Source organism: Mandrillus leucophaeus, unplaced genomic scaffold (assembly GCF_000951045.1).
Source record: "Mandrillus leucophaeus isolate KB7577 unplaced genomic scaffold, Mleu.le_1.0 Scaffold201, whole genome shotgun sequence".
NCBI lineage: Eukaryota > Metazoa > Chordata > Mammalia > Primates > Cercopithecidae > Mandrillus > Mandrillus leucophaeus.
The window spans coordinates 72,009-86,882 of NW_012102044.1; the positions used below are offsets into that span (position 1 = coordinate 72,009).

At 45.2% G+C, this 14,874-nt stretch overlaps 1 protein-coding gene across 1 annotated transcript in view; it reads right to left on the bottom strand.

Moving 5' to 3' along the window:
• Window positions 1-7,874: 7,874 nt before the first annotated feature.
• Window positions 7,875-14,874, bottom strand: part of UPF3A (UPF3 regulator of nonsense transcripts homolog A (yeast)) — a 23,115-nt gene continuing 16,115 nt past the window's right edge. Inside the window, exons 7-9 of the mRNA XM_011979446.1 lie at window positions 14,370-14,491; window positions 11,639-11,933; window positions 7,875-8,899 (exon numbers count right to left, since the gene is read on the bottom strand). Of these exons, the coding sequence (XP_011834836.1) occupies window positions 8,771-8,899; window positions 11,639-11,933; window positions 14,370-14,491 (546 nt within the window). The 3' untranslated portion in view covers window positions 7,875-8,770. The remainder of the gene's footprint in view (window positions 8,900-11,638; window positions 11,934-14,369; window positions 14,492-14,874) is intronic.

Here is a 14,874-nt window from a genome sequence, read left to right on the forward strand (position 1 = left end):
TCTAATAATTTTCTCCATGTATAAAGTTGTTTCTGAATGTCCTAATCTCCAATGTCTGGCTCCCAAAAGGAGAAAAAGAAAACCATGACAGGGGAGAAAGGGGGTGCCAGCCCCTTAACTTCCCTGGAAGTCATTCTGGCTGGAAGAGGAGGAGCTTGTAACAATGGTGGAAGGTGCAATATAATGACTCCCCACCTCTTTCTTTGCACCTCTCTGCTCGGAAGCAGCAATCAGCAATCAGAGCACCAATATTTGGAGGACAGTGTTCTTTGCCCACCTGGCTCCTGTAAGCTACGGACAAGCTGCTCCAGGAACAATAAACCTCTTTAAATATTTTACAGGGCGTTGTTTCATCAACAGCTCTGTTCACTTCAATCTTTTTCTTTCTGTTCCTCAGAGACAGTAATTTCAATTGTCCTGTCTTCAAGTTCACTGCCTGTCATGGAACTAGTGGTGGCGGATGGGCAGTCACTGCTGTGCTGAGAGCTGAAACTGACTGTAATTCACAGCAATTTATCATCCAACACTTCCCCTGGAAGTTACAAGTCTTCAGTTCAGTAGACTCCAGAGTTTCAAAACATTTACATTAAATTCCTACTTCGCCATCTTCCCAGAATCCTCCCTATTTTCTTTCTCTCTTTTGTTTGCTCCTTTAAGGTCCACTTAGGCACAGTAGGTCTCAGTGGTCAGCACTGAGGTGCTGCACAAGGACAAGAGTCCCTGTGGAAGATTCTCTGTGTCCCAGATGCCAGCTAGAACCTGCTACCAGAGAACACGCAGGCCCTTACTCAAGTTCCTGCTCCACGGCGTCTGGGTGCCCGTGGGAACTCAGTGCAGGCTCCACTCTGTTTTCTTCTGTCATTGTTCTACCTTCCTTTCATGCAACATTTAGGATCCTGTGTTAATTTCTGTAATAATTCTGATTTCTAGGATTCAAATATCAGTATCAAATATTTTAGGATTTTTCTAAGTTTTGTTTTTGCAGCAAAATTGATTCATTAAATTTAATAGCTTTAAAAAGTATCCACCTAGTCACAAGCTTTTAAAAATGCCAATGAAAACACTTTGTAAACTGTAATGTTAAATGCAGAAATGAGAGGATCTTTTATTTTCTCTGAATAGCAAAGATATACTGATTGAGAACTTTCTGAGATCCTGACTCTTAACATGAAACAGGTTCATTGTGGCTGCAGGACCTACTTTGAATGGCTGCTTCAGTTGTTTTTCCCCGAAGTGTCAGAATGAGTTGATGATCCCAAGACCTATCGCAACTGAAGGCTGAACAAAACTCGAGCATAAGGCAACTCTTGGAAGCCAGAATCTAGACTATGATGGGGCAATAACTCTGGGTCTTTTTCATTGATATTTCTTCTGTAAATAACAATGAAATAACAAAACACCAAAACACCCTCTGCTATTATGCTGAATTAAAATGTTTTAAAAAAAGCTATTGTAGTTATACAATATTAAATAGTTCAAGATGAATAATGCAAATAAACTCCCAATTTGACCTTTTGAAAGGTTCCCAGTATATTGCCCTAAACTTGAAAGTAACCAAAAGCAGAAAAAACTCTCATAAAACCCTGTACTAAAACCAGACCCTTCTGGACTTTCAAAATTTCCCTTAAGGATCTATTGAACATATACTTCTCAACAGTTTATTTCGATGTTTTCTCAGCATTTTATACTATGTTCCAAGGGCCAGACCTGAATCAGGGAATGGGTAGAGGCAGGTGAACTACAACTGCAGTAGAAAGTGGCAGCTTGACAGCCTTTGAGGAGGAACCCCAAACTCAGGAGCTGAGATGGCACTGGACTTTGTCATTTGTCATCTGTGTATGAAGAATAACAGTGCTGAGTGTCTGCACATATTCAAAACCTACACAGAATCATGTTGTCAAATGAAGCAGCCAAAATCAGACTGACTTTCTGTCAGAAATTCAGACTTAATTTTTCCATTCAAATTGCTGCATTAGTATGTATTACAAGGAACATAATAAAAATTAGAAATTGTGAAATGCTTCCTGTAAGAGAAATAATAAAAGCAGTCCAGCTTATAATATAGATCTAATACAATCAACTTAGCTACTTCATAATAAAAAGGATTAATTATTCTGCTATTTCTACTTAACTTATAATAATGCAAAATAATGGGAACTAAAATAAGTTACTTAATGGGAAGTATGACAAAATGGAATTCCTCCTGGGTGAGTATCTAACTCTGTTGTTGGGCTTTGGGGAATGTCCAAGTATAGTTCTCAAGAGTTAAACACACGACTCACACAAATATAAAGTGAACACGTATCAGAGGATTTATTTTGTATTTTTTTGAGACAGAGTCTTGCTCTGTTGCCAGGCTGGAGTGCAGTGGTGCGATCTCTACTCACTGCAACCTCCACCTCCCGGGTTCAAGCAATTCTCCTGCCTCAGCCTCACGAGTAGCTGGGACTACCGGCGCCCGCCACCACACCCGGCTATTTTTTGTATTTTTGGTAGAGACAGGGTTTCACCATGTTGGCCAGGATGGTCTCAATCTCAGAGGATTTATTTAACTCATTCATGAAGAAATCCAGAGGAGGGTAAAGCTAGTTCAGAAAGTTCATAAAGCTGAGTACATGCAGCTACTGGAAAAAATGGAGTCAAATGGCCAGTTAGAAACAAAAGTGGTTTAGATCCTACAGGGCAGCACAACTGCCACCTTTAAGGCCATCATACAGAAATCACTCACATCTCTACTGGACAAAAATCTGTAAGTAAACATGTAATGTCACAGTGTGGGCACAAATGTGGGTCAACCGTTAAATAATCCTAGCTTGTCAGACATGACACAGCCATGCAATCACTCCTTTTTTGCCTTATTTCCAAGTTTCAGACTTTTTAAAAAATAGGACTGAAAAATAAAAATCAAATATAAAAATTAGAATCAAGCCCATTAATATTTTCTTAAAGTTTTTTTTTTTAGAGACAAGGTCTTAACATTCACTGGCCCCAGTTTTGGAGGGAGGAGAGGATCCCCAGAAGCCTTTGCTGGTGGGCGTGGGGCTCTTCCTTTCCTCTCAGGCAGAGCAGCAGGCTTTGCTGAAGGGCAGTCTAGGTCCACACAGCTGCCAAGGGTGGCAGATGGGCACTGACTGCTGCATCACAGGCACTCAGTCAACACTAGCTGAGCACCAGTGAGCGAGTGAAAGGCAGCCGGGAGCCTGGTGCCGGCCGGCAGTGCAGCTGAGTTCTCACATGGCCGGTTTACCATGCAGGTGCAAAGCCAGCCTCAATCAATCCTGCTGCACTCATGAAAGGAGCAGTAGAGGGCACTTTGCTTCAAGCAGGCTGCCCAAGAACTACGGTCACCTGCTCTACTAGTTGAAGAAAAAAAAGCAGGAGCGATGAGCACAGAAACCAGCCTGGCCCTGGATACCACTTGTGGTTGCAGAACTGCAGAGACAGCCCGTGGCGTCTCTACTGCCCAACATTGTGTACCCGGTGTGCAGCCAGGCTCCCTGTACGAGCAAGGACTTCCACCACCTGCCATCACTAAAGCTGAGGTAAGGCACTGGCAAAGCCAGAGACCTGCAGCTTTAATGCTGGTTGAGAACATACTTTCTCCTGGGAATGACAAGCACAGTGGCTGAGACCTTTGGCTGTCAAGTCAGACCAACCTACATTAGAATCTGCCTCTATTACTTTCTGTGTGTGCACAAGCTTGAATGTGAACCTGGGCAAGCTACTTTCTCATGCATTCGCATGCAGTAGAACGGTAGTACCCCCCTTATCAGTTTGTTTTGGCATAAGACAGCATGAAGTGTTCAGAGCACTTAGTGCTAGCACACTGAACATAATCAGTTAGATGCCATTATTTTATACTGATTTACAGTAACAAGAACTCTGACCAATAGAGAATACTACGTCATAGGATGAGTATCAGGATCCAGTAAGAATACAGTATTTGCGAGACAGTTTGAGCAAACAGGTAAGGGGAGAGGCTTAAAGTATGATTTTCAGAAAGGCAAAAACATCTACTTGAGAGGGTGAGGTGGGAGGACTGCTTGAGGCCAGGAGTTTGAAGCTGCAGTGCACGAGTCACTGGCCTCCAGCCTGGGCAACACAGCGAGACCCCAGCTCCATAAACATGACTCTCTCACAGATGCAGAATGAACAATGAACATATGTCAAAGTTTAAGCAACTTGCTAATGGGGCCGTTTCCAAAATACATCCTATAAAACCTAAGGGTAAATTTTTATGTGGTTTCACCCTGATAAAGGGTGCAGTAATCATTAAGATAGTTAAAACCTGTTTCTATAAAATGTTTCCCAGTTGCAGTCATTCTTTATCCAATTAAATATTTTATTTCTGGCCAGGCATGGTGGCTCACGCCTGTTAATCCTAGCACTTTGGGAGGCCGAGGTGGGTGTATCATCTAAGGTCAGGAGTTCAAGACCAGCCCAGCCAACATGGGGAAACCCCGTCTCTACTAAAAATACAAAAAAATTAGCCAGGCGTGGTGGTGCACGCCTGCAGTCCCAGCTGCTTGGGAGGCTGAGGTGGGAGGATCATTTGAACCTGGGAGGTGGAGACTGCAGTGAGCCGAGACTGCGCCACTGCACTCCAGCCTGGGCAACAGAGTAAGACCCTGTCTCAAAAAAAAAAAAATTATTTCCACCTTCCATTAGTTAAAAAAGTTATAAACTAAATGCTAAATGCAGTTAGTTTTCAGCAGTATATACTTTAATATTTTATTAAATACATGTAAAACACTTGGTCATGTTGTAAAACAAAATTATAATTTTAAAAACCAATCTTCTCATTCCCAAAAGCCCGATGCTAGGGCTTTACATATTCATACACATATTTACTGAAGAAACAGAACTTCCATTATCACACTGCTGGCCTCATCAATAACTCACACATTCAGCTAAACATTATATTGTATTATTTAAATTAGGTAATGAGAAACAGACTATTTGCTCTATATAATTTTAATCTTGACTTTACTGCAATTTCCAGAAATTGGATGAATTAAATCTGCAATCCAAGACTTTGGCAAATATGCACTGAACACTTCATAAAAATATTGCACTGACAAAGATGTGCTGAAATCACTGCTTTGATTCTCCCCCCAAACCTTTCTGAGTATGTCAGATTGAGCTGTTTCTAAGAGCGGAAAAGCAACAGGTGTAGTTCATAGTTAGCTGGTAAGTCCTGGGAAACCTTTTATATTTACTTCTCAGAAATAGAGAAACTGGATGACTTTAGTGATTGAATAACAAATCCTTTTAGAAGTCAAGTGGTTCCTCATCGTTAGCTTTCAATAAAATTGAAAGAATTATGAGATGGTAGACTAACAGAAGTAATACTGATTATAGATAACTGAACATTTTGCAATATAACTTGAAAGAAATTTTTTTTTTGAGATAGAGTCTCACTATGTCACCCAGGCGGGAATGCAGTGGCACAATCTTGGCTCATTGCAACCTCCATCTCCCCTGTTTAAGCGATTCTCCTGCCTCAGCCTCCCCAGTAGCTGGGATTACAGGCGTGTGCCACCATGCCCAGATGATTTTTTTGTATTTTTAGTAGAGACAGGGTTTCACCATGTTGGCCAGGCTGGTGGTGAACTCCTGACCTCAAGTGATTAGCCTGCCTCAGCCTCCCAAAGTGCTGGGATTACAGGCATGAGCCACCACGCCCAGCCAGAAATTAAAGAATTAAGTGGTGTTAATATAATAAAACTCCTCTGTTCCTTTTTCCATGTGAACAAGATTTTTCAGAAATTATATTAATAAAATTAAAAACTGGAATAGAATTGTCCAACATTATCTTATTCTATTAGTAAAAGGTATTCAACTCATCCACTGATAGATAAACCAACTGGGAAAATAAATCCCCATCTATCTGAGATGAATTTTCTTTTTTTTTCTTTTTTGAGATGGAGTCTCGCTCTGTCACCCAGGCTGGAGTGCAGTGGTGCGATCTCAGCTCACTGCAAGCTCTGCCTCCCGGGTTCCTGCCATTCTCCTGCCTCAGCCTCCCGAGTAGCTGGGACTACAAGCGCCTGCCACCTCAACCAGCTAGTGTTTTGTATTTTTTTAGTAGAGACGGGGTTTCACCGTGTTAGCCAGGATGGTCTCCATCTCCTGACCTCGTGATCCGCCCGTCTCGGCCTCCCAAAATGCTGGGATTACAGGCTTGAGCCACCGCGCCCGGCTGAATTTTCTTTTTAATGCATTATTACTAGAAATTTTAAACATTCAAGGAAGAGAGGGTAATATAATGGACTCTCATCAGTTTTAACAGCTATCAATCTTCTGCTTGAGAAACATAAAGAACTTCATAAATGCAAGGTATTTTTATTTAAGCAATCTAGAAATTCTTAATGATCACCAACTTTCCAGTGTGAATATGGCTTTATTTTACAGGTAAGATATTCCCTTTGTGAAGAAGCATAGGCATATGTGTGTTTAAAATCCAGTGGTTTTTTTTCTTTTGTTTTTTTAAGTTTGGTGAGGTTTTAATGAGCAAGAGTAAGGGCTGAAGTGAGGAGGAATTACGCTGTCAGCTGGCTCTGGGAATCCCATGGTCATGCAGAAACAGGGATTCCTTGTCAACAGGGAGTCTGGTTATCACCCTCAATTGCAGGCACTCATTTTGGTCAGGGAGACATCTCTCCACACTTGCACCATCTTCACAGACTCAGGTGGGATTCGATGGTCAAAGCTGTACAAGCATCGGCCACTGACCATTACTACCTGGTACTTATTGTCCAGCACCAAGATGCTCAGGTCAAACTCTTTGCTATCCTGAAAGGGCATAGTTTTGGATTTCACCTCAGGCTTCCAGGCCCCATTCTCATGCTGTTCGTGACCACACAACGGACAAAGTACACTTAGAAACGGAAGGTGATGTCTGAGTCTTCATTCATCCTGGTATGGAAATCCACCTGCAGCTGTGGTTCATTGATGAAACAAACAGCTAGTTTTCCTTTGTCAAGTAGAACCAACAGACAAGAGCACAGCCTGTGTGTGTGGCGCAAGTAGTGGTGACATTGTTGTCTCCCTCTGGGTGGCCCTTCTGAATTGTGTTTAGTATTCTTTTCTTCTTTTTGGGATGGAGTCTCGCACTTTTGCCCAGGCTGGAGTGCAGTAGCGTGATCTCGGCTCACTGCAAGATCCACCTCCCAGGTTCATTCTCCTGCCTCAGCCTCCGGAGTAGCTGCGATTACAGACATCCGCCACCACGCCCGGTTCATTTTTTTTTTTGGTATTTTTAGTAGAGATGGGGTTTCACAGTGTTAGCCGGGATGGTCTCAACCTCCTGACCTCGCGATCTGCCCGCTTTGGCTTCCCAAACTGCTGGTATTACAGGTGTGAGCCACCATGCCTGGCCCTGTTTTTTTTTTAAGAGTGGGTGGGTTAATTTGCTTGTCATAACTAGCGTTTCGTCTTTCTCTCTCACTCTGTTAGGGCAGATGCAGACAGTGTTTGTTTAAGAAAAATTAGCCAAGTGTGGTGGCACACGCCTGTAATCCCAGTACTCTGGAAGCTGAGGCGGGAGAATTGCTTGAACCCAGGAGGCGTGGATTTCGGTGAGCTGAGATCACACCATTGCACTCTAGCCTGGGCGACAGAGTGAGACTCCATCTCCGAGAAAACAAACAAACAAAAAGACTTTCTAAGTCATTCTCTCTCCTTTTGAAAGTCTGTGTAATATTTACCAGTAAAGTATTTTAAGGCCTTACATTTTGGAATTTTTTGCACATTTTTGACAGCTGCTCAGTGTCATCCAAACCAAGAAAAGAGAAGATCTGTATGATTATGCTGTCAGGCATTTGAACTAACAAATCAGAATTTCCCTGACACAGATTCAAAGAACATGTCAATACTTCTTTAACAAAATTTGTATTTAATAAATGGTTAAAATCGCAGTGCCAAAAAGACATTAACATTTAACAATTTCACTGAAAGGAAGAAACTGTAGAATGCACGGTTTCAGAAAGCTATTTTAAGTTATTTACAAATAAAGTATCTAAAACTCAAAGACAGGCTCTATATGCTATACCTAGTTTATCCCTTCCCAAACAAAATTTCTGTTATTTGGGCAAATTCTTAAACCATGGTTTAAACTGTAATGGTTACAAACCACAAATGCATCCATCCAAAGACTGTGAAACCATTTTCATCCGGTCAGTGGCAAAACTGTTGAAAGGGCAATAGTTGAAGCTGTTGGGTTTTAAATACTGGGAACTCTGGCATATATTCCTACCAGGACTGAAACACAGCACACTCTGCAGGCATGGCTGACTCACGGAGGCTGTAACAAACAAGAACTACTCTTTACTCGACAGCACAGCTCAGAGGCCACCGAGAGGCACGAGAGACTGACAGCTCCTCTGCCTATAAATGAATGAAACCCACACTGGATGTCGTTCTCACAGCACTGAAAGTGCTTCAGGACTCACACTGATCCAATACTAACTTTCTTCCCTATTTTACACATATTTTTCTACTGTCCAGTGAAAATCATTTTCTGTTTTGGCTGAAAAACAAATATTAGTTTATAACAGGAATGGTAAAATCCATGAGAATTCTGCTCAATTTAATACAAGATCACTACTTTCTTTAGAGTGGTGTCCGCGTGTTTCTATGTCACCCTCTGTATTTTTAGCTTCCAGTTTCCTGGTAAGGAGTAAGTTCTCCTTTCCAGTCACACTCGGGGTCCTTTACACGTTTCTGAGATTCCTTCGCTTGTCCATGGAGGCCAGGTGCACCCAGTGACTCACTCTGCCTCTTCCCTCTTCTCAGGACCAGTCCCCGAACCTTCTGCCTTGCAGATCCTCCCACTTCCACCACACTCGCGTGCTCGGAAGCGAGCTCCTGGATCATACAGCTGCAAGGCCGGCCGGTCCTGCCAGGATAAGAGGGCACGTTACTCTTCCAAGGGCTGGCAACACAGAAGGGTCAATATGTCCTTGTATTTCTAGAACTTGATGATATGAATTGTCCAAAGAAAATCAGCCTGGCAGCTAAAAATCAGCCCTTTTCACAGCACTCTCTCAGAATTCTCAGGCAATTTAAAAAGCCACGTAAACGTCGGTTATCTGGGCAAATGTTACTGCTCACACCAAGAACACTTTGTAATCTGAGCTGGGGAGGTGAAAACTCAAAACATGTCCACCTCAGTCCCTAGGCCTGAAACAAAATGAGATGTGGACCCTCAGAGATGGCTTCAGATCTGCGAACTCAAACTGTTATTAACGTGAGTGGTAAGCAATTTCCATGGGGCTTATCCCTGCCTAGCATCTACCAGCAGGGAAACTGAACTGCTCCCTTTTGGGAAAACACTACCCCATCATTTTATTAAATTCCTGGAGGCAAAGCAATAAAAATGAACCAAAAAATCCACAAAGGGTAACTGTTCAGGGCCTGAAGGCAACAGCCAGGGAAGCACAGGGTGGCCCTGAAGGCCAGAGTCAGCAGCGACAGCAGCACAATTCCTCCCTGACGGGGCCACCAGCCCTGCCCCAGCACCGAAGGGGTGGCAGAGGAGGAAGGTGGCTTCCCACTTCCTGAGGCCTGTAGCCTCCTGCTCCACGTGCCTCCCGCTCCCTGCCTATTCTCCCTGCTGAGCTGCAGCCTTGGCCTCCAACAGTCACCAGGAGCCCAAGTGTGGGTTGCAAGGACGACCATGTGGGCACATCTCACACACTTCTCCAGGATTCACCAGCTCACCTTTACCTTCTCCTGGACTGTGTGTGGAAGCCCACATCAGGTTGCCATCAGGGGGTTTAACTGAATTTTCTTTTCCTTGGTATGAACCTGACCGACGGGAGGGGTGCGAACAGGCTCAGCAGGCCCCTGCACCTGAATGCTGTGGGGCGGAGACAGGCTGCCTGGAGCCAGCACGCACAGCTTTTTTTTTTTTTTCCGAAACAAAGTTACACTCTGGTTGCCCAGGCTGGAGGGCAACAGCACAATCTCGGCTCACTGCAACCTCCACCTCCTGGGTTCAACTGATGCTTCTGCCTCAGCCTCCTGAGTAGCTGGGACTACAGGCGCGTGTCACCACGCCCGGTTAATTTTTATATTTTCAGTAGAGATGGGGTTTCGCCATGTTGGCCAGGCTGGCCTCGAACTCCTGACCTCAGGTGATCCACCCGCCTCTGCCTCCCAAAGTGCTGGGATTATAGGCGTGAGCCACCGCACCTGGCCGACAATTCGGCTTCTTACCAGGGCAGTACCTGTGTACACAGATGGAGCATGGAACCTGACCTCAGAAGTACATGACAAATGCCAGGCTCCCGGGAAAGAAGCTCCTGCACACATTCCCACCACAGCACTGTGAGGCTAAACAGAGGAGCGAATGCTGCCCCACCTCAGTTCGGGGGAGCACCAGGCCATTCACCACTGCTAAAATAAGGCAACTGAAAACTGAGGACTCCCTATTGAAAAGACCCATGGCTGTACTTTGTGCCCCCCAAGGTCCAGGCAACCCCAGAAAACTGTGGAGTATTCTAGAGGTGTTTATTCAAGGGTGAAGACAAGAAGGCTCTCCTCTGCTTTCAGCCTTGACTTCACTGAAACATTTTTTTTTTTTTTAGATGGAGTTTTGCTTTGGTTGCCTAGGCAGGAATGCAATGGCGTGATCTTGGCTCACTGCAACCTCCGCCTCCCAGTTTCAAGTGATTCTCCTGCCTCAGCCTTCTGAGTAGCTGGGATTACAGGCACGCGCCACCACGCCCAGCTATTTTTTGTATTTTTAGTAGAGATGGGGTTTCGCAACGTTAGCCAGACTGGTCTCGAACTCCTGACCTCAGGTGATCCACCTGCCTCGGCCTCCCGAAGTACTGGGATTACAGGCATGAACCACCACACCCGGCTACACTGAAACACTTTAAAAGTGAACATCGTTCCTACACACAACAACCTGGAAGGATCTGAAAGGAATTAGGCTGAGTGAAGAAAGCCACTCTCAAAGCTCACATACTGTGTGTCTGCACTCATCAAGCATTCTTGAAATGACAAAATCACAGAGGCAGAGAACAGACAGTGGCTGCCAGAGTTAGACATGGGGAGGGAGGTGAGTGGGAATGCGAACCCGAGGCAGCCCTCAGTTTGCTGGGAGCTGGGGTGGGGCCTGGTGCTGTCAGAAGGGTGATGCCGTCTGTAGTGCTGCGCTGGGAAAACGCAACCTGAACAAAAATCAGCTTCAAACCTCTGAAAAAAAAAGCTGTTTGCTTGGCTAAGGGGGTAACCACAGTCCTGTGCTCAGCGTCTGTGCAGAACTAACTTCAGGTGTTTGTCAGCCACGGGAATATTCACTAATAATCAGAATGTTGTTGATAATGTGGAAGAAACCTCCATGAAATATTAAAACTTTCCTTCCTGTCTCAAGGGAAAATTTAATCTTATTCTCAAGTGAATCATACAAACGTGCTAGTTTTATACTAAATAAAATCTTTCTTTTTCCTGGTGAAAAATAATTTGACTCTCTGAGAAAAGATGACGACTAGTCTCACTCTAGGATCTGACTTTCAGGAATAACGAGCTTCCCAAGACACAAGGCCAAGTGGGGGTGACACGGTCAGCGTGCAACCTGGACCTTAAGACAGCCAGACAGATTTTTCTTTTTGGGTTTAATAAAAACCTTGTTTGCCAGTCGCTCCTTTCTGGGTGCTGGACCGTCGTCACACCTCTGCGCTCTTCCCAGTCTCTCCATGGCCTCCCCCGGAGCCCCGCTGTCCTGGCTCCCCCTCTTCCCTCTGTCTTGGCCAGGTCCTTTCCCCCATCTCTGCTCATCTTCACTCCTTCTGGAAAGCCAGTCAGGCTCGTGGTGAGCTCTGTGCCTCCTGCCGTCATCCACATGGTGTCTTTGTGCTTCACATTCTTTTTCTTGAGATCTCTCCACATCCCTGTACTCTTTATCACTGCCGCTGCGTGACCTGTGGTTCAACCCAAGCATCAGCGACTGCAGTAACCGCCAGTCGGCTGCTCACCCTCCTTTCTAGCCCGCAGGTTCCCAGACAACAGGGGCCCGTGTCAGCACTGCACTGCTGAGGCTGCACTGTGATGGGCACACAGCAGGCACTGACAAAAACCACTACAAAGAATAATAAATCATAGTAATAATATTTGTCATTTCAGTTGAGTGACAGATAAGCAATATGCCTCACGCTAAGGTACTTTTTATACATATTGTCTAATTCTCACTAACCCTCCAAAGTAAGTATCTTCTTTCGGCCAGGCATGGTGGCTCACGCCTATAATCCCAGCACTTTGGGAGGCCAAGGTGGGTGGGATCACCTGAGCTCAAGAGTTGGAGACCAGCCTGGTCAACATGGTGAAACCCCTCTCTACTGAAAATACAAAAATTGGGTGGGTGTGGTGGCATGTGCCTGTAATCCCAGCACTTTGGGAGGCCAGGGGCAGGCAGATCATTTGAGGTCAGGAGGTTGAGAGCAGCCTGGCCAACATGACGAAACCCCGTCTCTACTAAAAATACAAAAATTAGGCCAGGTGCAGTGGCTCACGCCTGTAATCCCAGCACTTTGGGAGGCCGAGGCAGGCGGATCACCTGAAATCAGGAGTTCGAGACCAGCATGACCAACATGGAGAAACCCCATCTCTACTTAAAATACAAATTTAGCCAGGCACGGAGAGGCATGCCTGTAATCCCAGCTACTTAGGTGGCTGAGGCAAAAGTGCATGAACCCAGCAGGCGGAGGTCGTGGTGAGCTGACATCATGCCATTGCACTCCAGCCTGGACAACAAGACGAAAATTCCGTTTCAAAAAAACAAAAAACAAAAATTAGCCAGGCGTGGTGGCGCGTGCCTGTAATCCCAGCTACTCAGGAGGCTGAAGCAGGAGAACTGCTCAAACGTGGGAGGCAGAGGTTGCAGTAAGCCGAGATCGTGCCACTGCACTCCAGCCTGGGCGACAGAGCGAGACTTTGTTTATCAAAAATAAAATAAAATAAAATAAACCTTCTTTTCTACAAAGTGACTGAGACTAAAGTGGTCCAGTGGCTGTCCTGGGGGCCCAGGTGCACATCCATCATGATGTGCAGAGTAAAATTAATTGACATTTAATAATGGCAGATCCATTATCTTTATGCATTTATCAGAATATTAAATGAATAGTAAATAAATGGCTGCTTCGCTCATTTGGCAGGGCTAGTGGGGACCATGAGGATCTGTAATCAAGCATGAATTCACACCAGACACGTGGCAGTGTCAAGAACAGTCACAGTAACTACACCCATAACATAACCCAGTGCTTCACAATCACGGATTTGATAATCAGACATAAATTTTATAAACAAAGCAATAAACCAAAACCCCCAAGAAGCAGAAAGAATACTTCATCAACTCTGAAAGAAAGGCAGTGAGAAATCACCCCTACGACTGTGACTCTGAGAAGCTGGCGGCCTAATCCCATTAGTCTTCCCAAGTAAAACCCACGTCCACCATCCCCTGCGAGCCAAGTGGCCCTGGGCACCAGGAGACTGTGGGTGGTGAGATGTGGTGAGTGGGCAGGAGTCCCAGAGGGGAAGGCAAGCCCAGGTACCCAGGGTCCTGAGGATGGTGGGTGCCAGGAGCAAGAGGGACAAGATCCCCCGACTGGCATCTGGCTGGTCTCTCTGGCCCACCAGGCAGATGCTGCTGTGTCTGTCCCTTTTGCAGATGAGCTCCCTCCACAGAGCTGCTCCCTCCACAGAGCTGCTCCCTCCACAGAGCTGCTCCCTCCACAGAGCTGCTCCCGCCACAGAGCTGCACTGTTGTAAGCAGCAAAGGAAAGGAAAAAGGGAGGACTCACAGTGCACAGCCAAAGCTGCTGGTCAAGACCCACACCGGAGGAGCCAGGGACAGCTTCAACCAAAGGATCACAGCACTTACAATTCTGTTTCTCCACCACAAAAGATCTGCCAGTCCTAAAAGATGGGGTTCCCAAATATGCAATTCTGTAGATAAACTGCAAGGGGGCTAAAAGAGCGAAGGGCAAGATATCACAAACACAGAGAAAAATAAAAACAAAAAACAGAAAACAAAGAAAGACTGGGAAGACAGATCCTGAAGACCTGACATGCAACAGCAGGAATCCAGGAGATGGCTCAGGAGTAAAAGGAGGACATGGAGGGAAAAGCAAAGCAAAAGACAGGAAGAAATTCCCTGATCTGAAGACAGACTTGAGACTGCAGACGACGCGAGTTCACCAAGTTCCTGCCATGCTGACGGGAAATGAAGGCTAATGTGCACTCGCACACCCTGGAAAGTCTGGGATTCCAAGAATAACGTGAAACAGGCATACTCGTATTGACAAGGCCTACGTCACCATGACTGGGAAGTGACGCGGTCGTAACAACAAAAGCACGCTCACGTCTCCTGGGACTCCTCCAGCGAGCCTTCCACGGGCCTGCCACCTCCAGTATCAATCTCCTCTCCTCTTTCTTTTGGTTTCTCTGTGGTTGGTTCCTCTCCCTTTTCTGGTTTCTTAAGAAGCTGAGAAATTACAATGTTAGTAAAATATCACCTCAAGAGCACATTTTAAAAGAAGCTGTTAAATAAATAATTACAAATATACCCCAATATTGAAGCCAAATGTTTGCAAGGCAAAGAATTAGAGCTAACAGTCCAAACGTGAGGTTTTTGGTTTAATACATGGTGGAACATTCAGTGAATGAAATATTTTTTAGTCATGAAAAGGTAGGTTAATGTGATGCAAAGCTGTTCACGTAACGAATAAAGGGCTAAAAGACAGAACATGCACCACAACCCCACTTGTACTTTTCTTTTTTTTTGAGACAGAGTCTTGCTCTGTTGCCCAGGCTGGAGTGCAGCGGCGCACTCTCGGCTCACTGCAGCCTCTGCCTCCAGGGTTCAAG